Raw genomic sequence first — 27,058 nt, 5'->3', positions numbered from 1 at the left:
CTCGGCAGAGATATAAATCTGGTATCTCCGCTATATTCGCTTAGACATCAAACATTTCATATTTAATGAAACGAAACGAGATATCGCGATAAATTGGGGGAATGAGGACAACGCCAACGTGAGTGGTCAATAAAATTCTACTGGCCTCAATCGTCATCCCGCGGCAGAGACAGCGTCTGCGAACCGGACGCGATCGGCGGCGTCGTCCAACAGTCGAATAACGATGGCCAGTAGCCGGTAGCGGTAGTCGCATGTTGCCAGTAACCAGTCAGTCCGGTACCACTTCCAGTGGCCGTACCCGGACCCCCTACACCGATACCAACTCCCACGCCAATACCACCGGCGGTGGCAGCTACAACCTGTTCAGGATTCACCATGTTACTTGTCTCGATAACACCTCGCTCGTCCACTTCCATTTTTTGGTCCGCCGCGGCCCCGTCCTCATCGTACATGAGATAATGCGGATGCGAGGTCGTCGACGAGGGCGTCGACGATAGCGTCGGCGAGGCGGCGGACCTAGGCCTGGGTCACTCTTGCGATCTGAGCTGATTGTCGCCCGGCTGACCTGACACCGTGGCCGCCGCAGCGGCAGACGACGGTACCACTTGATTACCACCGCCGCTGAGGGAACTCCCGGAATTCGGATTCGCTACGCTGTGATGATGGGGGCTAGACGTAGCCCCCGCTTCGCCTCAGACCTGGGCCCTGGCGGTGGCGTGCGCCTCGGGACCACCCGGGGAATGAGGGTTCGCTCCGGCCGCTGTTGTCAACGCGTACTGACAGGCGCTCAAACTCCCGCCGCCGCCGCCGCCGACGGAGGACGCTCTCGAGCTTACGGGGCTTATACTTCCGGCCGTGGTACCGCCCGTGGTACCGCCTGTGAAAGAACCACCGCCACTGCCACCGTAACCGCTGCTGTGCTGTTTCGCTTTCATTCGTAGCGAAGCGATGCTACTCGATGTCATCACCGTGCAGGATTCGGGCGATCGATGGTGGGGCGTATAGACCGGCGGTCCATATGGATGATGCGGCGCCGCCGGCGCCGCGTACGGACACGCCGCGCCGGACGCGGCGACCGGCGAGCTCGCGACACCGAGACCGGAACCCATGCCCGGTAACATGGACGTCGCCGCCTGGCCGACCGAAACCGACATGCCGCTCACGTGGCTGCCCCCGACCGACGTCGCTGCGGCGTTAAAGGGATTCACTGGGCTGACCTGAGCGTGATGGTGATGATGCGATGCTGCAGGCACGACTGAGCCCAGAGTATTCATCCAGGGAAAACTCTTGCCGCTCAAAGGCGACGGCACTTTGGCCCAATTGTTGTACGTGCTATACGAGCTGTAGAGGGTGTCGGGGTCCGGGAACGGTTGGGCGATAAAGCCGTTCAGGCTGGCTGTACTGAAGCCCGACTTGAAATCCGCCGCGGCCTGCGCGGCGGCGTTCATCGCGTTACGCTCCTTCTTCCGCCATTTCGCCCGCCTATTCTTGAACCAGACCTAGAAACAGAAAAACGGAACGTTGCGAGAAAAATGTGTCTATTAACTACAATACATATATAGAATATTATTTGAGAAATTTAATAAAAGAATATCGGTTATCTTTTCTTCGATATTCCCTATTTCTATTTTTAGAATAACCAGCATTTTAAAAAATAGACCCTGTGATTCTTTTGTGATATACAAATGCTATATACCCTCCAGATCTCGTTTTTAACGTATATGTATAGCTCGTATATTGAGAAGAGGAGGGAAGGCACAACAATGCGTGTAGTGTTTCGCCAGATTTCGCGAGCGTTTGCACAACACAGGTTATTAGTCACGAACGCAACGAAGAAAGCAACGGGCGGCGGTTCCGCTCCGTGGTAGACGGTAGGTGAATCTCGAGACAAATAGCAAGAAAACCCCGGCGAGCTCCTCCATCCTGAAATATGACGGCGTTAATTCAAGGCGGCCCTTCTCCCACGCTCGATACTACGGCGAACTTCGTCAGCCGTTTTCACTCTCCCCCCCATCCCTTCGCTCTCTCGCCCTTCAAACCTACCTACCTACCCGACGTCCTTCGATTATGTCGTCTCTCTTTCTTGACGACGCCCGCCTGCGTCCCTGCTCACCCCCCAACAATTATACGGGTGGTTGCGCTCAGATACACGTCGCTCTCGCGTAACTGTAAGGCAAGGGGGCGGGAAAATGCGAAATACGAAGGGTCGTGGCGTATTCGACGAGGAGAGGATAGCCGAGGGGGAGCAAGATAGGAAGAAAGGAGGGAAGGATACTAAGCGAAGCAATGTTGAAGGAGGTCGGCGGAATACTCCGTAAGATGGATGGCCTTACGATCACGCCGTGGAAACGCTAAGAGGCGCGACGGGTCATTGAAAGTGGGGGCGGAAGACTAGCTAATGAAGAATAATGTTCCTTCCTCTCGACGATTATTCTCGGAACGTCGTGTAACAGTCCAAATTTGCTAGTAATTTTCATTGTATAACCGAACGGAATAATCTTAATGAGACGATAACGGCGGATAGATATATAAAACATAGTTGGAATTTTTTAATAAATTCTTGCTCATTAACTTATACATAACTTTATAACGATTTTCTTTAAGAAACAATTGTTTTTATTATATTATATATTCCTGTTATCATTAATATCACAGTTAGTACGATATCAATATGTTATTATCGTTTTTTTTGCCGATAAAGAATGGTTAATCTTTAATCTATCCTCGCGGAAGATTTACGTATAGATGCGTATTTTTTCCGCATCGGTAAGCCGCACGAGAAACATCATTGGATTTTACGAAGCGGCCCGGTAGCCACGACACTACGGGCGACGACGATAAGCCAGGAGGGAGTAAATTCGATAGGACAGAATGGTACGGCGGGCGAAAGATGCCGCGACTCGAGAATCAATAAACTCTCTCGCGCAAAGGCGCACTGTGTACACACAAGATGCCGCGCCCATAAAGTTCAACAGCGTCGCGAAATCTCGACTGAAGCCATCTGGAATGACCAGAAGAATCTTAATGCTCCTGATTCATAAACTCGTCGACGAAACGTACGCTCGAAACTCGATTGAAAACTCTATCGTTTGACTGGATTCCATCAGCTATTGACCAAATGATCTGCGAATCGTGAGAGGAATCGCGTTTGTGACATAAATATATCAACAACGCGTATCGCATTCCGATAATAATTTATGACATAATTAATCGGTATATTATGTTAATCTCATTAATAGCTATTTCCAATCCAATTTGACGAATATCCACAAAATATTGACGCAACGAGCTGCGATACATAAAATCTGTTTTCACGCAAAGCTGCGCGTTTGCCGCAGTTATTGGTAATTTTTAATGAGCTAAAAATTATATGTTATTAAAGTGCGTCGGACCGATTCTCAATGACGTTGGAAACGTCGACGTGTACGATTTCGGGGGTAGTCCAGTTGACGCGATAAATCGAATCCATTGTTTTCCGCCTGGCAACCAACTCGGAGAACAATGGTCGCGTCACATCATTCGGGCAATAAAATCTCATCAAATCACGACCCCTCGCCACCGTGTAAGCCTCCATTCGCTCTCTTTCTTCCTCCCGCTCGCGCGCACGTTCGGCTCAATCTACGAAAGCTTATATAAATGTAATGAGACCGTGACCGGGGATGCCTCATCAATCACACCCCCTACGGCCCCTCCTGTCCTGTCCCATTCCATCGTCGGCGTCGCTCTTCCCTACAGTCGTCTTCCGCGCCGCACATACGTCTACGTGCTACATAGACTAACATAGACACCCTCGAACACCGCACCGGCCCGTCCGCGGTAATCCCGTGACTTAACATCGGGCTCCGGGCTTTCCGGGTAACCGCGATTTGTTCCATTGCGCTCAGAAGTTGCGCGCCACGCTGCGCCGTTAGTTCCTCGGTTAAGAGAGTCTTACAGCCGAGAGTCTTACTGGAGCTCGGCCCTTGAGTAAGGCCTATTTAAGCGGAACGGTTTTCAAACGATATCCTATCGGACCGAGGCATCGTTTTATAGCATCAATTTATAGCGTTGTTTACAAATACGCCCGCAATAAATTTACAATTAAATTGTCGAAGCTTGGAATTGCTGTTTATTGATCAAATTAATTTTTAAAATACCAATTTATATCTATTGTTCACCTTTCGACTTATATAAAATTTATATAAAATAAATAGCTACTTCCCGTCTCTTTCTGTAAAATATTTTTTGTCAAATAGATCAGTAGCCTCAGAATAGCCTTCATGTATATATCGTATATTTTAGAACAAAAATTATGGTGAATATCGACTGTCAGAGTCGAAAGCAAATGGCCGCATTCGCCACAAATCTATACATATACATAAATCTGGATTGACAAGCCTTATCGATAATAAATTATATTCAAGTACAAATTATAATAAGAGCCTATATAACATTCTTTCGCTCCACATTAGCATGTTATAACGTGTAAGAAATTTTTAAGTACCATTGCGACACGTAAACACCAAAAATATAAATCTCTCGACCTAGCGTGCAATTTCTTTACGTTTTTCTACGTCTAGATTAACGATCTCGTTCATTCCGTGCGAAACGTTCGCGTGAATTCGTACGAGTTCGCATCCTTTACAAGATGAAGGAGGAAGGAGAGAGAAACCGAAGGACGAGCTAAAGGAGGAGGCTGTAGACGGTAGAAGGGAGAGAAACCTGACATTCGTAGGGTGGAGATGGCGATGGTGGCCGCGCCGGAGGGGAAACTCGAGGGGGAGACTGAGGGAAGGTTAGTCGTGGGTATAGAGAGACAGGGAGAGACAGAGAGTGAGAGCGAAAGAGAGACGCATAGACGAGGAAACGGAGGTGGAGGTGGAGGAGGATAATATTGATCCCCTCGTAGCCCCGCCCCTCCTCGCCCAGCCGACGCCATCATTATATTATCCACCATCCCTCCGACTCCGTTTCCCGACGTATCGCACACCTACGACCTCTCGAAACTCGCGAAACTATCCTGGCCATGCACGCGCGTTGTCTTGTGTTCCTGGAAAAGGGACTTCCCGAAAAAGGGGAAAAGCATGGAGGCTACCCTTACGTTCACCGTTGTGTTCCTCGGCCGATCCTCTTTCTTAACCTTGCTTTACCACCTTTGTTTTACTCCCGTGTCTTCTTATTAGAAGGAAAGGGACAGAGAATGGTTCGAGGAGGAACGTTGCCGTTGAGGATTCGTGGCAAGTTTCCCGAAAATCTTGCGAGGACCAGCGCGCGTGCGAAAGCGCCACTTCATTAAAAATAAATTCCGTGAAGGAGCCGACGGATATCCGAGGGCTTCGCGAGGATTTTACGCCGCAGACTCGCTTTCTCATTCTCTCTCTACATCTCGTTCGTTGTTCTTTTCGCCTATCCATAATTCGACGCGCCTTTCTCGTTTGTCTCGTGAACGTTATCTCGATGTTTCCCATTTCTCTTCTCCACTTTTATTGTACTGTGAATTAGTTTTAACCCGTGTTTTATCTCTGTCTTCAGTTGAATGTTTTTTTTTTCAAATCTTCGCAGGAATTACCAAGTTTTCGCATTATCGGCGGTTTTACAGCTAATTGGAAATTTTTATCTTACAAATAATAATTTCTAAATATTACCTACTAGAAAATTTTGTAACTGTATGAAATGTACGAAATAAGTTGTATATATGGAGGGGTTAAAGCCATAGTGGTGTAAGTCACTTTTTTTAACCTATCGAGTTAAGTTCATAGATGCAGTCTACACATGCAGATATGTTGAAAAAAGAAGAAAAAAAAAAGTGGTCAAAAAAATTGACTTACACCACTATGGCTTTAACCCCTCCATATGTACTGGAATATTTAGTCAAAAATATGCATTGGAAAATTAAGAATTAATCCTGCTTTATCCTTTGATTAATGACGCATAGCTATTTAATATTTAATAAAAGTATATATCATGAAATTTTTAATACGTTTAACATGTCAATTCCGAAAGTCATTTTTTACTTTTTACTTTCCAAAATTTAACATTACGTGTCATATATTATATCGTATATATCATCGACGTTATTGAATATTCATTATTAACATTGCTCGCATTATCGTTGCTATTCAAATAGCCTCTATCCCATCATTATCTGACTTAAATGTGCTGCGTCAGGTTACAAAAATCATGATTGTCGTTACGAAAAGCGCGAGCAATTACCGCGGTGAACAAACAGGTGCGATGACGTCGGTAGTTACGCGCCGAAAACACGACGGCGGCGGCGCGACACCACTTCGTTAAAAGTAAATTCCGTGAAGTATACCGCCGGATATCCGGGGCTTCGCGGGGATTTGACGGTGGCGCGAAGGTGGAAACCTTTTGTCTGTCGGGAATAAGCGGTTCGCCACTCGTAACTTTGAACTACTCCTACATCTCTTTGCGAAAGCTCTCGCGACACCGTCCGCGATTTATAACAACATCCGCTTTCTCTCGCTCGAGCGCCGGAGCCGAGGGAAAAGTTCACGGGGCTACTAATTTCTGTCGATATTCTTGAGCGCCTGCCATTCCCTCAGAACCAATTAATCCCACTCACAGTTATGCGGAACAACATCCTAATAATTTTGAAGTGCTTCATCTCCTCCGAGAAAATAAATAAACTTTCGGTACACGAAGAAGGCAGCTGGTCGCTTATGGCAGACTCGCTTACCGCGACCGCATCATGGCCGCCAGGATGATTCTCCTTCCCTTCCACCCTTCTCTCTTCTCGTTTCTTCTCTCGCTTCCTCCGTACAATATTTCTTTCTATCTCAGCTTTGATCCTCTTTTTTCCTCTCGTCCTGAACAGATCTTTCTCTTTCTTTCTGCGGCTCCACATGTACCTACACACGTTCCCGCACGCGAAACACACTCTCCGTCTTCTGGTCGTTGCTCCTTCTCTTCGTCCTCTTCCTTACCTCTTCCCATGTCCTCCACACCCGGCCACAGTCTCAGGTTCCAACAGTGGCGTCTCCATAAATCTCGCTATAACGCCGAGATGGATCAGTGAGAATGGCCACGTCCGACACAGGGGAAACGGGACACGGCTGCGTTTGTATCGTTGCATACGCTACCGTGCATACGTGGTCGGTGCGCACGCGTATATGTTCGAGGGTAGGATCGGTGAACTGCACGCAGCAAACACGGCAAACCATCGGCCATCAGGAGTGGATACGAATAAAATTCGTCACGTCTGCGACAACGAACCCCGTTTACGCGTATATCAACAACTTGAGATCGGAATAGTTGATGTTGTTCCTCAGTCTGGAGAGGAAAGGAATTTTATATATGTAGATATTCTCTCTCTTGATATTTCTCTTTTATGTCGATATCTTATATCGATCACTTTAACCCCAATATATCGGTGTGTTTAAATCAAATTGAGAAATATTAATATTATAATACAATATTATCGATAATTATGAGAATAAGCAAAACAATAATTATGAGCCCAAAAAGTGCTTTTGAGAACTGACAGTTTCAGAGTTGAAAACTGAGAATCAAGTAGTTAGGTAGGACTTTATGTTGAAAGTTTTCCTATTTGGACTACTTATGTTTCAGTCTTGTGTTTTATTGTGCTTTGCAGTATCCACGCAGATCGGAAGGATACAGCCGACGGAAACGAGAAATCGTTCGTGTTAAAGTGTCGCGGAGGGCGGCGCTGAACGATACAAACGGCGTACGAACCGACGCGCACGACGCGGAATGGGAAGCTGGGCTTTCTCTGTCTCTTTCTCTCTCTCTCTCTCTCTCTCTCTCCCATAGAGTGAGTAGTTTTATGGATTTTTTTATCGTTGTGCTGGTGGACCGTAACAGCTGCACAGCCGGTGGGATTCGGATATTCAATGTCGGCGTACCTGTATGGATATTAAATTAACACCCGTAAGCCGCGAGTATTAACAACTTTGCAAAAGATTATACGAGATTATGAGCTCAAGCGGAACACGTGATTTTTAATGCCGCCGTCCCCGTCCTACTAGCTCTCGAGGCTTCTCCATTTCTTTGTAATTTATAAATAGTTACGGCTCATTGCCCGCGTTCACCGTCGATTCGTTTCCAGTTAAATACACTTTTTTTCCGTTCCTTCTTTTTTTTTAATTCGTTTAGCTACATCGGACTCCGTTAGGTCGCGACTCTTCCGCGATATCGGCATAAGAGTGCCCGTACGAATTTATCATGAAGCGTGCCAGGATTACGCAGTCCATTCTCCTTGTTTTCTTTCGTTAATTCAAGTGAACGAATTGTCAACGGATGCATCAGTAAATGATAACTTAGAAGAGACATATAATTATCATGCAAATAATATTTTATTTACATTATTACTTTAGATTTTCACTTAGCTTTTATGTATTGATTAATTTCCAAATTTTAAATCGTTAATTTTATTGTGTGAAAAAATATGTCCGCGTTATATTTTATTAACGAACATACATTTTTATTCCTTAATGCATTTATCCTATTTTCTTTAGAATAAATTTATGTCTCATCGCGTACTTTTTACTTCGCTATAGCGTTCGTGAACAACCAAGCGTAACGATTTTATTTTGCGACGTACATATCTACTCGAACCGAATAAACCTTCTGCGAATCCAAGATCACTGACCGTTAAAACCTATAGAAAACATTTCTTATCGCGATAAACCACTAGCACCGGAAGAATGATTAATCGATTTCAATTTATTATCCGAAAATCTGTGCAGTCCCCGACTTTGACCCTGGTCTTGCGAGATATAAAAATATCAACTGCGTAAGATTACCAGGAAAAATTGATGCATGCACGTAAGATTGTTCCGGTTCGCAAATTTTTGACATACCAAATGACAAAATAAATATCTAATATATTACTTTAAATTACACATTTTTACAACAAAAAATTATTTTAAAGCAGACAAGGTGTTTCTCATAAATTTTTGAATGCTGAAAACGATGCCATAAGTTAAAATTTCACCAGCACGTCAAGTTTTCGAGATAATTAAAGTTTAATGCATAAATACCATGGCTGAAAAGTAAGATACGAAAATAAAAACATTTTACAGGGAATAGACAATATATTCATGAATTTTGATAAGAATTTCAAGATAACTGTTAACTGTTCTTACAAAAGAATTTTAAATATCACAAAAAAGTCATTTTTAATGCATTTAACTTCGATTATCTCGAAAACCTGATGTGTTGGTGAAATGGCTTGCAGCATCGTTTTCATCTTGAAAAATCTATAAAAAATATCTTGTCTGGTTCAAAATAATAAAACAAATTTATTTTGCAAACTTGTGTTATTTTCCCAGATTTGTTTACGATTAATATTCACTTGATATAAATATTTTACTACACTCGATCAAAGTGCTGAATTTTAAAAAAATATTTAAAAACCCCAGCGTTTTGCGTCAAAATTGCGGAACGCATTGCAATGCTTTGTACCAAAAATACAATACCCGATAGAAGATTAACTGCCGCCGATTCGAATCCTGATTCGCTTGTAGAGTACGTGCAATTCGCCCTTTACCATTTTTCATCTCGTTCAACGTGATATTAACTTGAAAACGGCCACTCTCGGACATTACCGTAAAGCCGATCGTATCTCCGCTTCGACCCGCTCTAAAGCCGAAGCTGGAACTGAAGGGAGCCTTTTGCGGGATAAAAACTTACGACGCCTAACGTTAAATTGAATCTGACCGTCAATTTATCGTATATCATGTTAAACATATGTTTACCACCTACGAATAAGCACTAGATGCTTAGGTAGCTGACGCTTTCAGAGCGTATTTATATCCAGTCTTTTCTTTAAACATATAGTGACACATCTAAAGTGAAATCTTATTGTGAATTTAAAGTAATCATACATCATATAAATCTAGATTTATTTTATCTTTTTATTCTAAATTCTTCATATGAAAAAGAGATTTTGAATCACGAAATTTTTATTAAATATACTTAATTTAATTTGGTTTATCTAATGTGTACACATATAAACTATATCGCTTGGTATATGAAAGAGAGCTATTATATAAAATCATTCATTACGTGAGTGTCATTATTATCCATCCGTTATACCAACTTTAACGTTAGCATTATTGCTGCGATACGCTCACTATACATATGAACACTACTACTATCTATTTTTCCGTTAACCATTGCTTCGCACCGAAAGCCCAAGACAACACAGTACTTTTCGCGTTCACCAGAACTTACGAGCTGGCGATGCCATCAGAACGGTCAAGCCAGGCAACCAGCAACTGCCACGGATTCGACGTTAAACCCGCGTAACTGTGGAAGCGCGGGTTGAATCGGAGATGTGCGAGAGGCGCGGTCGCGCGGCGCGTTTGCATACGATGTGTCGCGATGCAAATCGGCCCGCGTGATGCGAACGAGATACGGCGGGTGGGCGGGCGATGCATTCGCGGTGTAACAGAGTGTGTGTACCGGAATGCAGCCGAGCGTTGTGCGGCGAGGCTAAAGGTAATAATTGATATATAGCGATAGCATTGGCCGCTGACAGCCGCTAACCCGGCCGAATACGGATGACACTCGGTAATCCTCACTCTCATACCGGTTAGTGTCCACCTATATTCCGCGGCGTCCCATTTCCCATTCCCATGGTGTGTAAGCTCCTCTCTCCCGCTCTCATTCTCTCTGTCTCTCCCCCTCCCCTTTCTCCCGATCCCTCTCGTTCGCGCAACCCCTTCGCCCTCCGAATCAGGCTGAGATATACAGACACTGGATGTGTGTCGGTTGCGCCGCAATCAGGGGTCCAGGAGGGTGGATGATTGCGCGGCAGAGTAAGCGAGAGAGAGAGAGAGAGAGGGGGGGGGGAGTGGGAATTGGATAGAGAACAGAAAGAGAGCGAGTGAGAAGGAGAGACCTAGAGAATAGAGAAAGAAAGACAGAGGCAGCGCACTGCCACTGGAGGCTGGAGCACAGAGCGACTCTCGTGCACCAGCCAGAGCGCCGCCGCGAGGTGTGCGGTGCAACCATACTAATCCGCCGATGGATTTATGGTCTTAATCACCGGCGGATTATCTCGGACAGCCGCGCTCTGCTGCCACCGACCGAAACATACGCCTGCCTCTTTGCAGATAACTGTACCCGGCTTCGCGCTCGACCTCTCTTTCTCGTTGTTTCTCTTCTCTCTCTCTCTCTCTCTCTCTCTCTCTCTCTCCACTCTGCCTCTCTCGTCCAGTTCCTCTCGTCGTCGACTCTTCGGTGCCTTTCTCTCCGTTCCTCTCTTCAATATGACGTTTTCGGATCTTTTATCCGGCACCAGGGATTTCTATGACGTTATGTTACGCTGAGGAAACGAATTTTAAAGTTAGTGCGCGATAAAATTCGTAGAATACTACTTGAATATAAAATTTCAAGATTTCTTCAATTTGTAAACAATTCGCTAGGATTTTATAAAAAATGTTAGCCTCCGTTTTACTAGAAGCTCCTATAATGTAACTTGAATACGCGTGGGCTTCTTTTGGAGTACAGTTCTATTATTTTCCGTTACGACAAACAGAATACGAATTAAACTCTGAGCTAATGAGGGTCGCGTAGAGGGATGTCTTTCGCACTTGAAGTAAGCGCGCGCCAAGGCAGGTTTAAAATGAAGAATGCCTCCATAATGGCGTTACAGTTTGCGAACGAGCGACGGCCGGGGATCTGCAGCGTTTTGGTACATGGCGTATAGCACCGTGGCGGGAACACCGTACCACGCTATATGTGGTTCTATAAATCCACCGGGGCTTACTGGCGCAAAGCCTCCCCTGCGGCTTGCGCGCGGCACTCTCACCTCTTTCCCCATGTGACCTCCTATCTGCCCACTCTCTTCCACCCGCCCCCCCCCCGCCCCGTGTCCTCCCCCTCTGTGCTGTGCCTTTTTCACGCACACTTCTTCCACGCTTTTGCTGTCTCGCGATGCCGACCACTCGCCGGAACGTCCCGATGAAACGCAAGCAGGCCGCCGGGATTTCAAAGAGCATGTCTGGCCGCTCGCTTGATCCGTTTCGAAGTCACTCGGACTTGGACTGCGCGCGATCCGTCGTTTGTTCGCGAATCAAGTCGCGGAGGATTTATACAGTGCTTACGGATTTGCGAACTTTCTAACGGTCTAGTTTCTTCGACGTCATTTCATCGCCTTTTTTTACAATTTTAGAAAAGTACCGGAGGAGAAATATCATAATCGCTTGTCGTGTTTGGGGTTGTTGCGGTAAAATGTGATCGTTTTGAATCAGACAAAACGCGATTGCATACGCATACGAAATTCTTATTATAAATTTCTAGAGTTTAGAATTCTTAGCTTAGTTATACATATAGATTTTATTATGTGTAAGCATGATTTTTCTTTAGTAGTGCTACCACGTGTATAATAGTATGATATTAATTTCAAGTTTATATTTATCTCTCATAGTTTGATTATATTTTCTCAATATAGGTTTATATACGGAATAAGTATAAAAACTGTTAGCAAAATGTTTTAAATAGAAACATTGACTAATTAACGTTTACCGAGGCGTTTACTAACGTCTAAAACATCTGATTATTTTCGTCTTTATCTTGTAAAAACCGTATGCTTGACTAATGCAAGAGATTATCATCCGTGGTCAGCAGATTGTTGCCTTTGTAATCGATACCTCGATGCTTCAATGCATCCATTGTGAGCGTCCGTTACTGCTTCATTCATCGCGAGCTCAAATTTTTAGGCGTCGCTTCAATGTTGCTGTTATATTTTTCGCTTTTCCGAGACGGATTCTTAAGAAAACAATTCTCGAGTCGTTAATGTTTCGTGGGCACACGCGAGTCGTTCGATTGAATTAGAATTGATTACACAAATTATTGAAATGAAATTAAATCTGAATTATTTCTATTATTTTCTATCGATTTATTAATTATATCTATAATCATTTTTATTATTTTATTAAATAATTTAAATTATTGAAATGAGTTATTAAATAAATCTAAAATCTTTGAGGCTTAATTATAATAAGCAAAAGTTTTCATTTAGTCACTATTCGAATCGTTGTTTTATTATTCGAGATGCATTTCTCATACAAATGCATCTCGAATAATTAGATACTTATTTATAATGATTCTAACGCGCGATGAAATTTAAACTTCAATGTAAAGTGGTAATGTTATCAATTCTCTTACCCTGACTCGAGCTTCCGTAAGATTCGTACAGCAAGCTATCTCTTCTCTGGTTGACATGTCTGGATACCGGTTCCTCATAAACGTCATCTCCAGATTCTGAAGCTGATGCTGCGTAAAGTGCGTCCTTTGCCGCCTTTGCCTCTTGTTCTTCTTGCCATCCTTGTCGTCGGTATCGTTGACTCCGACCACTCCAGGAGAAACGACACCACCAGCACCCAATTCGTGTTTCACTTCTGGTGGTGTTCGTACACCTGAAAAGTGTTAAGGTATCATATCTTCGACGAGACCGTCAATAGCGTTTCAAATGTAGGACTCATAAATTATCTCTAAATTCCGCGAAAGAATATCGAAGAAATATTGACAGTATAATCTTCGTTTTCAGGTAATTAACTGATATACATTTAGAAATGATAAAGAAATCCCTAAAGCAAATACCATACAAATTTGAATAGCGTAGTCTGGAGATTAATTAGAATAAAATATATTAAGGTAGTTCGATGATGAATAGCCGAAGTCAAAACAATGTTTATGATTTTTTTATTTATATGATTATAAAAAAATAGAATAACGCATCGCAAAGCTTCGTAACGACGTAAAAAGACCATTAGTAAGTAATTTTTACGTTGTAGAATAATATTTTGCCTGAAATAGATTAAAATAAAGTGTGTGTTAACGCGTCGCTTGACTAGTTTTCAACTTTAATTATTAATTTTAAAAAAACTGTACGGTGGATGGTGTTCACCTTCAACTATAGGCTTCTCATAGTGTGCTCTTTCCATCGATATATATTGTTCGGACATTTTTGGCAAAAGATTTTTCGCAAACTCGTGTTATTCATAGGAAACTATACCTCTTTTCCTATTAGACCAATGTTAAAATCATTAAAACCACTTAATTTTGAAATTTAATATCTTGAGAACGGGACGGTGAATTATCTTTTTTCTGGGCTTAATCGATTCAGGAGAGTTCCTTCTTTCGATATAAAAAATAAAACCTATCACTTTTGGCAAAAGTTGTTTCATCATCGAACTACCTTAACATGAAAAAATAAGTCAAAGTTACAATAATGTTTAAATTATAAATTATTAGTTTGCTGCTGATTTCGCGTAAAGTTTGTGCATTCCGGCCCATAACTGCGTATTAATTTGCTATCTGTTATTTGCTATCTGTTAATTTTCACAGTTCAGGTGATATTGATTTTTACTGCTTAATTGAGTTTATCTCTTAGTTTCTTATACATTGTTACTATATGCATATAACAATTAACAGATTATTAATTCGATTATTAATGACATATTTCAATTTTTATAAATTATAAATTATTTAATTATTTTTAAAAGTAAAAACTTGAATAATTAATTTTAACTAAGAAAGAATGATTAAACTTAACGTTAAGTTTAAATTTGAAGAAAGAAATAAAATTTGTTTTAATCGAAAAATGGAAATTAATTTAATATTTTAATTTTAATATTTTAATAATAAATTAATTTTAATTTTTATCACATTTTTAGATTGGTCGAAAAGCAAAATTATGTAATTTTAATGCAAAGTAAATTGCCATATTTCTTGGTTTCTTTGATTTATTAAAATTACGATGTTTGATTTAATCATATCCCATGGTTAACAAATCGTTAAACATAAAGCAATGGTTATTCATTGAAACACGTATCTCGCGTAATTTATTCGTTTAAGTTTAAAGTTTAAAGCAAGCATCGAAGTATAGCAGATAGGAATCAGAAATTATTTTATTGCAATATTTACGGGCAATAATTATTCATTTAACAATGCTTAGATTTGATTATATCTTAAATTAGTATTATACTCTGAAATTTTCATTAATTTGAATATAATTTATCTAGCATCTTTGTGTTGAAAATATAATAAAATAATATACGAATAGCCAGATCAATCAATCAACCAAACAAATCAATTAATTCGACGCAGTTCGACGCCACTTGCGAACGCGGAGAAACACGTCAATCGTACGGAAAAAGTGTATACATTGTCTCGGGACGAGTCCGGGCCTATCAAGAGAGCAATCTTCGCGACTCGCAAATTCATCTGCGTGTGAAACAGAAATTTTCAAAATCCGATATACGCACAACGACGATAGATAGATACATTACTCCGATACGGGGTTCTCGCACTCTCGGCGAGCAAAGAGACATGAATTTGCCAATTCGCTTGCGTTAAATGAGACAACTTGTTAAATCCGTTGTATTCTATGCGATAAATCAATTAATTTAACGCCGCTTACGATCATTGAGAAACATGTTAATAGTCGATCGTACGGATTTACACACACACATGTACCGAGAAGATCGCCCGTCGCAAGATTCACGATCGAGAGTTTAGAGAACACGTGAAACGCGGAGCAGGCCGCACGCAGTCTCGAATTCGCACTAATACTGACCGCGTCGTCCGCGTCTTCGCGTCTATGACAATAGGAAAAATTTGGAAAGAGTGGGGGAGTGGGGGAAGTGTACGCCGCGTCGAGCGTCTTCCAGGAAATAGAAAGCCGAGCGGCCCGAGCCCAAAAAACGTAAACAACCTCGGCGGGCTCGGCGAGCAATTACGGTAGTACAGCGACGGGCGACGGCTCGCGAGCGACGCTTTTTAAGCTCCGCGTTCAATTTCTCCCTACGAAAAGTACGAAACAATAGGTAAACGGAAACTGTTTTTCGGCGCGGCGATGAGTGCGACGGGCAGAAACGCGAAACATGTGATTCGTGGCTAATAACAGCGAGTCGACATGCCGCCGTCGCGCGATTATAACGCGAAACTCATACGCGGAGTGTTTTAACATTATGCAAAAATGAGTTAATCCGTTTTGAATATATTAAAAAGCGTTATTTCGACCCGGTATACATATATAACTCATTTTTCGAGAAACTTTGGAAACGAGTTTACTCGCTTTCGCGTATGGAAACCAGTCGATTCTTGAATTTATTCCCAAGAGAAACGTATACGATAATTCTGCTCTTACAGAAAAGTTGCAAGTCGGTTGGCTATCGCGTGGCTTTTAATCAATCAACTTGCAACGTTTCTGTAAGAACAGAATTTGCGTATACGTTTCTCTCGCGAATAAATTCAAGAATCGAGCGGGGTGAAGCGCGGCGCGCCGCTCGCGGCGCGGCGTGACGAAGCATCTCCCCTCCCCTCTCCTACCGATATTTAACGGCTATGTTCATTCCGATCGCGTAGCGGCGGCGGCGGCGGCGGCGGCGCGGCTCCGACGGCGAATTGCGGCCGCTAAGTGCTTTTCGCGTCTTTTTATCCGCCGGATGTGAATCTCGCGTGCGAACGAGTGTCGGGAGTGTCGAATCGAGCGCGGGCGATCGTCTCGAGTGCCCTGATGGGGTGCAGGTGGTCGCGATTAAACGCGTCTTGCGACGTTCCGAGTTCGAAGGCGGCCGCGACGCAATCTACTCCACTTCGGGCATTGCATATGGCGGATTTCAGGTGTTCTCGTTCGACGACATGCGAGACGCAAGTGAGTTTGCACGATCGCATCTTTTTATCTGTCGAAAATAAACCTCGCGTATAAATAAACTCCGGCTCGGAGTGCTGTGCTTTTGATAGACGGCGGTTATTATTTTTGATTATTTCGCTCGGCTTTTCTGAAAGAGACGTTCTCGTCCCGCTTCCCCGCGCTCTTTCCAAATCTTTCGTATACACCGCAGTCGCGTTATTATCCGCGCGAGTCCGAAGTCGTGTCGCGCCTGCTCCGCGTTTCTCATTTGCTCCATTTTGCCTGTCGAGAGGAAGTTTTGCGCGCGAACGAGTGTCCGGAGTATCCGGAATCAATGGGCAATCGTCTCGATGCGTAATGTAAATCTGTAGTACAATCGTGATCAATGCGTATGGCGACGCGTGTTCGTAAACGGCGTCGAAGTATTGCGTTCTGTCGCGTCGCTGCGTAATAGCGGATTTCGAAAGTTTCGATTTCGCGGAACGCGAGTGAATAACGCGCGGGGGAACATCTTTCGCCCCGTAGTAAATGCCGCGTGAAATTAAGTAGGTATTATAACGTTCGGTCAGTTCGCGTCGAGCACAGTGATACCAGAAATGCGTATGCTGTGTGATAATTTTCGGAGATGCGAACGCGACGAGTACTGAAAGACGCTAGACGCGATCAAATTATTTATTGTTAGGAATACATTTATTAGCGTACACGGTTTCAATCTCACGATTAATACCTTGTAAACGCAAAACGATAGTTACATATCGAAGCACATATTTCGTGATTTATTCATTAAGATAGAAACCCCAGAGCAAAATAGATAGGAGTTATAAGCAATTGTTTCGTCGTAATGTTTGCGGGCAATAATTCTTTTTAATATAACGCTTATTAATATAGAGTTGAATATACTATCTTGCGATGTATTACGCGCTTGTGTAATATTGAATTTCGATTATATATTTTCGATCCGTCGCGTATCTTAATAAACTATTAACTCAATTTTGTAAATTAAATCATGCTAGGGTCATTTACAAATTTTTTTATCGTTAATGAAACGTTGTGAGTACGGAACGGATCGACTCCGAGTCGACTGGTGTCGCGACGCGAATTAGTGAGTCGTAATTACTTTCATATTTTAATACGGGATTTTAATTATTTGACCAACTGTGCGTAGCATAAATTCGCCGTTTGTACATCGCTCATTTGTTAAAACCCTCCGCCATTGAAAATTCGTCCGTCGTGCTTATTTACAAGACAGCGTGAGTGTTGAACGGATTGTAGCTCCGTGCGATAATACTTTTTTCGTATTATCCTCCCGTCGCAGTAACGTAATGTGCGCGTTACGTGTGATTAATGTCAGGAGTGTCGCGCGCGATCGTAATTAACCGTGTCTCGCGAGTAAGTGTTGCGTGTTACGTTACGAGATGCAGTTACAACTCTACTGCTGCGCATCGTGTAGGTGAGTGATAAATTATATTTATATTTCATCTCAAGTTAAAGTAATGGATCTATATGAATATTGTATTAGATATGCATAAAAGAGATGCAAATAAATGTACATGAATGTATCAAGACGTGTTTAAAAAAATATGACAGACAAATATAACATTTTATAGATCCATTGTAAGTCACCACTGTTCAATTCTGAAATATGTAAGTTCAAGCGCGCGAATTTTATACGATACCAAATTTAATCAATTAAAATTAGACCATTATAATTTCGATATTTTTAAATCAGGATTTTCAAATCTAATTAAGCTCCAGAATATTAAGATAGTTATGAAACATTATATAAGGAAGATTATTACTTATAGTTTTTACTAATTTATTATTTATTAAATTGGTAAAATTTTGAATCGTTCTCTCACGTATATATCTAGGTAAAATATTGCAAAGTAATATTTATTGATCTATTTTAATGAAATTTTGGATAATCGGATGGAAATTCCGTTTTTTTTATGTGTTTGATTTTTATTGAACGAGGTAAAATTCGTTCATATTTACGCAAATACCGCGTCTTGTCACAAAAGTACGATGGACTCTAGCGAGAGGCATATGCGGGAAACCGACGACTCTACCGATATTATAACGGACGAAGTGAGATCCGCGGCGGAGGTTTGTTGTTAACCGGGAGTATAAGACTCCGGGAGATATTTCAATTTGCGGGGATTTGGGGCGCGGGTGAGAGTGTTCCAGCTAAGTGCCGAACAAACGTGCAAACAAACGTAAGCGACCTTTTCCGCCCACTCGTCGCTATCCACCATTCCGCGCATTCGTTTCAGAACTCCGTGTAAACGCGATAGAAAATGGCGTCCGAATGGTCTCTTCTCCCTCTCTGAATTTGAATCTAAATTTTGATTCGAGCAAATAACGTCTCTCCTGTTACTGAATCTAATGTCGAACTTTGAATTACGTGTGCTTGTGGATATATGAGCTATCACATATTTTATATTGTTTGTAGAAAAGCATGTTAAATTAATAAAATTTGACACGATTTAATATAATTGGTAATGATAATGACATCTGCTAATAATAACCGATACGAAAGATATTAAATTTTTTTATGCGCGCAGATAGCGCACTCGCTCTTTAATACAATGGAATTAAATTATGATTTTCCACCCAATGGAATTTTAATATGTACAAATCGAAGAAAGATTACATTTTTTATATTATTCTTGCACGGTCGAAACGTACCTTTTCGAATATCTGGCCTGTGAGTTGCGTTCGTACGGTTCCTTGGCTGGCCGGTGGAGTATCCACCGGAGGGTGTCGTGGGGGTCGCCCCCGGTGTACTAGGATTGCTACCACCGGGGGTGTGAGCGCCGTGACCCGCGTCGAGCCTCGCGAGACCCCCGTTGGTTTCGTCCCCGAAGTCACTCTGTGCCCAGACTGCAAAACACATCACACCCTCTTGCAACGTCGTCTAGGCGCACAGTAATCCTTATTTATTCTTGGCTGCAGCCGCGGCGCACGTTAATGGGAGGGTTCCTTTTCGCTAAGTTCCGCTAAGTCATTCGTGCACGATATCGCGACATAATGAATGATATACTGCCATTTCAGATTTAATCAAGACAAATAGCTAACAATAAGTTAATAATGATTGGGCAATTACTGTTGCATACATTTTTATCGTTAATGCCACTGTTAGTTACAATGCAATATCGAATAATTCAATTAAAAAAAATGTCTTTTATGCCAAATAGATAAAAAATTAATTTTACTCTCAAGAAACCTTTTAATTATGTTTATCAACGAAACACAACCGTTTTAGAAATTTTAGATTGCAATTTCTCATAATAGCAATGCACATGTCGCATGAATGGGTCAATTAATAATCGCACGTCATCTCGCCCACCCAAATAAAAGTTATGTCTCCCTGCGGCGAGCTGCCCCTCAATCAACGACTATTTATCCACCGGCGAAGTAGACGCGATAAAAAGACAAAGACGGATTCTCCGCTGCTCCTTTCCACGCTTCGTCGTCGATGTGTGCTCCTTACGTGTCCGCGTGTCCGCGTGTGCGTGCGAAGCCATGCGGGGCGGGCTAAGAAGTTAATCGGCTCGGTCGTTTAGTTTCGCTCCGTTTAGTTATATTTGGTTTCCACGGGAGCGGCAAAGAGGAGGGACATAGTTCACAATTAGTCGGCGCATAACTCGGGCTGATTTAGTGCCGCGGAGTCTGCTACGAACCACGAAGACGCGTGTGTCATTCTACCTCGATACCGCGCGCGGGGCACACGTGTTCGTACGAAATAAAAGAGACTTTTTGTGCGATATTTTCGGCGGTGTTAAGTATACTCAAGTATACATACACTAAAGTTTTCAATATCTTTGACTATTGTGCAAAAAGGTAAGACCCTAATAGTTGAATAATTTTATGTACGAAAAAATACTTGTTTAAAAACCAAAATAATTTTTAATTTAATAGAAAAACTTTAGCATTCTTATTCACCAACGATTTCTAACACGATTATATATTTTATGGTTAAGTTATATTCTTTTAAATATTATACTTAATATAGTTTAATATAGTTACTTATAGTTTTAATTAATCTTCCTTCGAACTAGTTTGTCTTTTTCCATCTCAAAATAATTAAATAGTTCTATAATTGATAATAAAAGTGGCTATCAAGATAGAAAGACGTAATAATAAATAAAAATGAGATAGTTCGTAGAAAGTTGGGTCAAGTTTTCACTCGCGCCTATCTCGAGAGAAGTTATGACATCTCGGTAGACAACTCAGTACAGTTTATCACGGCACCGTTTCGGTGTGCACGCGCACGAATACACGCGTAAAATTTTTTTGGCAACGGAAGACGTACTTGTCGGCGTGTACGATATTTTAGCGGACGTGCGTTCTCTGTAGTACTAATTTACATGTTTGCGAGTTACGAATACGCGGCGTAATTGAGGAAATCGTCGAAGCTGTTGACGGACGTGCCCCAAACAGTTGTTGACGGTGTCAAATGTTTTTTTTCAGTGTTGATACCTCTGTGTTAACATTTTGATTGCCAAGATTAATTTCGGCATGAGTTCTGGGAAGTACAAAGTCGAGAAATGCGCAACTCTTTATAAAATATATAGTCCGATTACAACATAAAATTTTCAAAAAAATAAATATCTATAAATAAAAAATATATATTATATATGATTAATATTATTAAACATTTAATAATATAATTCTAGATAGAATAAATAAGAATACAATTCTTCTCGCGGAAGTTGTCGTTGAAATTCTCGTGGAAACTCACGCGTCCAAAGATGTGACATCGTAAAAGTGTTAATGCCAATTTACCAAAGAAAAACTTTAATATTTGGTAATAGCAACTGCTTTGCGATTTATGTTCTGAATTCACGCAACCACGTTGACATAACTTTTTATATTAAAAATCGAGTGCGAATACCGTGTTCCCTGCAAAGACCGACAGATTTCTCTCGGGGGCATTCTGTATTTATAGCTCGACTATAAATTTGTAGAGAAATATCTACCGGGGGAGGGGGGGGGGACGTGGTGAAAATCGCCGTGGAATATTGATATTGACGAATATCGCGACTTCGCGTCGTATAAATCAATTTCGCTTTGGACACCGTCGCACGATTATGCGTGCGGATACTTGTCACGCGTTCGCTACTGCTGCATCATGTATGTTTATACAATCATTACTGTTATTTATCGCTTTGGTAGCGGAGATTGAAACCGATATAATTTCGGTAGGTTCGGATCTCGATGTTAAATGCTGCGGAAATGATCTTATTCGTAATGGTTAGCGTAAGGTATGTTTGAGGTATATTTAGAAACTGGGTTTTAAATCCACAACGCATAATAATACCACTCGAGATACAACTTGTTAAAACGAGTCTTAACATTTCTTCTATATAAATTTATTTTTTCTTTCTTTGCGTTTCACACATAAGCGGTTTGTGTTTAAAGCTCATTGCAAATTATACCGATTTCAACCCCGCCTTTACCAAACATGTTTTCTCGCATGAGTATGACATGAATATCGTATAAATACGCGAACGCGAATCGCGAGATTGCGACTCGTCCGCCGGAATTCGTGATTAATTCGCCGGCCGACGAAATGCGAGAGCGGATGAGCCGTGTCGACAACGGGATTATGCAAGACGCAAAATGCGGTGCAATTTCGAACGAGACGAAGTATAGCTGTGCTGTGCATCGCGGAAATGCTAGTGTCTCTTGAAATTTATTTCCGAATTTACGCACAGCTCAACAGGACTGAATTTATCCGGAAAACGATCCAAGAATGCTTTTGATATTGGCGTGTAGATTTCATTAGACAGATCGATTACTAGATAGTCGCATGTGATTCACAAAACACGTGTTCCTATGAAAAGCGTTTTCCTGTGAATGGGCATACTGGCATAACCACGTGTTCAAAACAATTTGTTCAATGGGGCAATTTGAGCAATCTGTTTGCTGCCCAAAGAAAGACAAACGTTGTTAAAACATTATCGCCGCATCGTAGATGCCGTCTTGATAAGTAAGAAAATAACGATTTCTAAACGATTTAAAGATTACGGCTAACATTTAAGTATTACTATAATTTTCGAAAAATAAATAGACGTGGCAACGTAAATTACATAAATTAAAATATTTGTATTATCTTTTATATTTTGCTTTTTCTCGGATTTCTTAGTTAAATAAAACACGCGATTCCAGAGAGTTTGAGGATTTTCATCTGTTTACTGCGAAGGTATTTAAATGTTAACCGAGGGATACGTTCGCCTTCCTCGTTTCGATAAAGATAATGTATACCGACAGAATCTCCTACACACCGCTGCTTGTATATTATTTCAAGATTAGAGTTAATCACATAATCTACATCGTGATCTGACTAATACTACTCGAGCGACCTACTCGCTAAGTAAAATTTATAGACTGTCATTTCTCACGCTTCAATATGTCGCAAGATGCATATTATAAGATTTTGTATCTTTAACGACCCTATCGAATTTTTATTAGACTTTGTCTCTTCGAAAGCACGCCTTTTTACCACAATAATTAGTCGTGCAAATACTCTGTATTTTAAAATATATGTCGATAATTTGAATGCGCAGCTTTTGCATTAAATTGAATTGTTTACCAAAAAATTTCTAAAATTTCTAGCTATCGAATAATCAAATTCAATCGATTTTTTGAATAATCGAACATCGAGGATAGAACTCGAATACGATGTGACAAGTGCGAGTAGAAGTTGCGAATATTTTTACGCGAGTGACAATAATAAACAAACAGCGTGCGAGACGTGGCGCAATGATTTTCCAGGGTGTTGTTCATGGATACACTTTCCTCGTGTCTAGCGCGCACGTTCCCACGAGATCCCCTGCGGAGTTCTCGGAGGCTTAAGATGTCGTATCGTTTGACGGCTGTGTACTTGTCCGCCGGCGGCCACCATGGATTCGTGGCGGAGTTACCGCGGATACGAGAGAGGATCCCGAGAGGGCGGAATGTGGCCTCGACACTCTCCACCCCGCCCTGTCAAACACGTTCGACACCCCCGATCCCGTTCACGCGCTCGAGCATTTCGTTTTCTCGAAGAGAGAGATCATATATTGATCCCTCGACCTGAAAACGTCGAAACAATATGGACCTTTCTTCCCGCCGACGCGACGCAAGCGAAGGCTGTTTCATACATTTCGGACATCTGTCAAAAATATGGGAGACATAATACGAATATGAATACAATTTCGCTTCATTGATGAATATACATAAATGAATGTAAAACGAACGTGACATAACGAGAAGGGTAAAGTAGCTTTATTCATATAAAAAAAGCTATATAGAGTTCTCTTAATTTTGTCATTTTCGAGGATGAAAGGAAAATAGAGAGGCGCGAGGCGCCTCGGATTCTTTCCAAGTGTCGCATTGCGTCGGTTCGCACGTGTTTTCACACAGAAGGGAAGAAGCCGAAATTCGGTCCATGAAAACGTATAGATGACAAGGGGAGAAAGGAACCGCAACGTACGGTCGAGCGGACGGAATAAAGAAAAGCGAGAGTTAGGATGTCGAGTGAGGAGGGAAGAGGGATGGTAACTAGAGGGAGAGACACAGGTTGTAACTCACAAATTTATTACTTTTCCCCGCGCTTCAAGTTATTTTATGCCAAAGGCAAACCGGGCCCGTCCCCTGCGAGCGCGAGAGGGGAGACGACGACGGGAACGAATATCTCAACTGCCTCGTCGCGCGCGTTTTTACGCCCGCGGGATATATTAGTGGACCGCTAATCCGCACGGATTTTACGGGGCGGCTGTGCATGCGTCGAGAACGCCGTCGTCGTCGACGACGAAGACGACGAGCGACAGCGACGATTGCAGCGGCGAAGCCGCCGCGCACTGTTTTCATCCCGTTCCATTTAGCCCCATCGACTCTCTCGTTCCGATCCCATGACCTCGGCCATGTCCGAGTTTGCGCTCGGGCTAAGTCGACTTACGCCCTTTCGTCGATATCGCGATGTTACAGTGAACTCTCTGTCGGCCGACGTCGTGTGCTCAAGACCTTCTGAATAACCGGGGGGTTTCAGGAAATTCGCATAAAAATCGCAGCAGTAACACCTACAAGCACTCTTTATAGAGTGATCATCGTTATTATAATATATAATCTAGAGATTGATGTGAAATAATTTACTTAATATATTGTAATATACGAAGATAAATAATTAGTCAATTAATTTTTACAATCACGTTACGAACAAATTCTGTCTTAATAACTATAATGAAAATGCAGTTTCGATATTATGCAATTTTATTTTTACGTGGTTGCTATAATGGAAAATTAATATTTGTCTGTACGCGAGTAAATAATGCAATTTCGTTAATTTTTCGACACACACGCGCAAGTATAATCCGGGCCGTGATAACTGTACACACCGACGTTAAGCCGTGGAAACTATAAAAGCCGTGGATTATGATTTAGGCCATTGTACTCCGATCTCCGATACAAAATTAACAGCGTGCCGCTGCTTTCATCACCCGTAAGTTTTACTCGCGCGCGATAATAAAGCTCGCATCAATATACGCGGCATCGATCAAGAGATATTTGGCGAATTGACATTCTGGTGCCATTAATTTATTGCCATAATCGAACAGAAATATCTCCATATCTTTGAAATGATTAATGTTATCCGTGACGACTACACACAGTGCATAAATATGGCAGCTTATATATGTATAAATAACTATAAAGAATATTCTTTGTTATAGAGAATTCGGATGTTAACGAATTATTAATCTCAATATTCGTTTACGTAAATATTTATTTATGTAAACTATACTTTATAAATATGGCTTGTTCTGATAGAACTATTAATATGTTTTTCTCCAAGACTTAGATCATTTTACGCTCAGCGAACATGAAAAGGTGAGCATGAATACGTGACGCGTGGCATAAAAATTGTACGTGTTTAGTGAACTATGGCGCGACGTAATTCGACTATAAAGGGGGGTTATGAGGGTTGGTGAAATATACGTGTCACGCAGCTGCGAAGTGCTTGAAAAGTCACATGAAACAGCTCGATCATCGAAATTCTCTTACGCTGTCGTACTTTTATTAGATCCGAAAATGCTCTACTGAAATTAATGTCCAATATCTCAATACACATAACGCATAATAACTCAAACAAACACAAATAAAATATCCTTTGTGTTAAACTAATTTTTAAATTAATCCTCATCGTTTGGAATTAATCAATTTTCTCTTGATTGTTTCTTTTATTAACCTGTTATATTTTTATTCTCTTGATAAAGACAAGACACAAATCTTTTCTTGACAAACGCGCGTTTTTTCCCCCGATTCTGAGAAAACCAAAATGTGTCACGTATAGGGGATAGCGTTTCTCAAATGACGGACGAGCGCAGCCGTGAGTCCAATAATTACTAAAGCGTGCGATCCCCGTAACAGGAGGAACGTCGGGGTTACGTCAGGGGTTGAGGTACGGCAGCATGGTGAGAGCACCTGCGGGCCCCAGCAGCCTCTGCTCGGGCGAGAGAAAGTCCTAGTCGGCCGCTGGGTCTCCGCCCCTAATCTCCTAATCCTTGGCTTCCTTAGGAAGTCGTTTATTAGTCAACCGCAACCGGGCGCTATGCGTCACCGGAGCAAAGTATTTTGTATCCGGAGTCTTAAAATCACTCTGCCTATAAATACATAAAGACACTCGTGCGCCGCGTCACGTCGATGGGTTTCATTAGTGGGGCTCTATCGCTGGAAGATATAGATAAAAAATGCAAATCGAGATTCCAATAGATATTTTAATTCTTTAGTATATTTTTAATGCAAATTTTAATACTCAATTTTCTCTTCGTTGTAATATCTATTCGCATCGAAGGTACTTTTACAATTTTTGATGATATTAGCGACTCACGGTGTGTTTGAAATCACTTAATTGTGTATAAAGTGCTCAAGAGAGATTATCCTAGAGTGTTTTGTCCTACGTGGAGATCTATTCCCTCGCGATAGAGAGAATCACGAGGGCCGTACAACCGATTAGTTTGTTTGTCTGACACAGAAACGTCGGGAGCGATTCTGCGGATGGGGTTCGTTATCGCTTGTCAAGCAATTTGTTTAGTTTCATCTTGACGCGTGGGGAAAGCACATGGAACCAATGAGTAACTTGAGCACGAGTGGCTCCTTTGGGGGCGTGACGAGGATATTTCGGAAAAATTCTACTGAATGAAAGGTTCTGCGCCGTTCAGACTGCCTGGCGCTTTCCGAAAACTCTGGTGTCAGAATTTGAGAAGACGCCGGGAACGGACGATCGGGAATAATCATCCTATTACAATGAGAAATTGTGAACTCAGCACGACATATTTTTTCTCCCCCTGTAAGATTTTTGAGAAATCGAGTCGTATCGTCTTTCTGAAGAATTTTTTTTTAAAGATAATCTCTAAATTTTTCGACAATCGCAATTGAGCTAAATTATAATAAAATAAAAAAAAATTA

At 41.8% G+C, this 27,058-nt stretch overlaps 1 protein-coding gene and 1 long non-coding RNA gene across 3 annotated transcripts in view; one reads left to right on the top strand and one right to left on the bottom strand.

Moving 5' to 3' along the window:
• Positions 1-450: 450 nt before the first annotated feature.
• Ptx1 (pituitary homeobox homolog Ptx1) overlaps positions 451-27,058 on the bottom strand; it is a 32,757-nt gene continuing 6,149 nt past the window's right edge. Inside the window, exons 2-4 of one of the 2 annotated variants that reach the window (XM_071714845.1) lie at positions 19,298-19,492; positions 13,138-13,370; positions 451-1,499 (exon numbers count right to left, since the gene is read on the bottom strand). In XM_071714845.1, the coding sequence (XP_071570946.1) occupies positions 693-1,499; positions 13,138-13,370; positions 19,298-19,492 (1,235 nt within the window). In that variant the 3' untranslated portion in view covers positions 451-692. Of the gene's footprint in view, positions 1,500-13,137; positions 13,389-19,297; positions 19,493-27,058 lie in introns of both variants that reach the window. The other variant, XM_071714844.1, reaches the window with a different exon arrangement.
• The window catches only part of LOC139777428 (uncharacterized), a 48,856-nt gene continuing 37,527 nt past the window's right edge, over positions 15,730-27,058 (top strand). Inside the window, exons 1-2 of the long non-coding RNA XR_011719356.1 lie at positions 15,730-16,630; positions 17,775-18,059. This is a non-coding gene — a long non-coding RNA (uncharacterized lncRNA). The remainder of the gene's footprint in view (positions 16,631-17,774; positions 18,060-27,058) is intronic.

This window comes from Temnothorax nylanderi, unplaced genomic scaffold, assembly GCF_030848795.1.
Source record: "Temnothorax nylanderi isolate EJ_2023f unplaced genomic scaffold, tnyl_v1.0 TNYL_tig0148_pilon, whole genome shotgun sequence".
Taxonomy (NCBI): domain Eukaryota; kingdom Metazoa; phylum Arthropoda; class Insecta; order Hymenoptera; family Formicidae; genus Temnothorax; species Temnothorax nylanderi.
The sequence above is the reverse complement of the archived record's forward strand: the minus strand, read 5'-3'. Positions and strand labels throughout refer to the sequence as shown.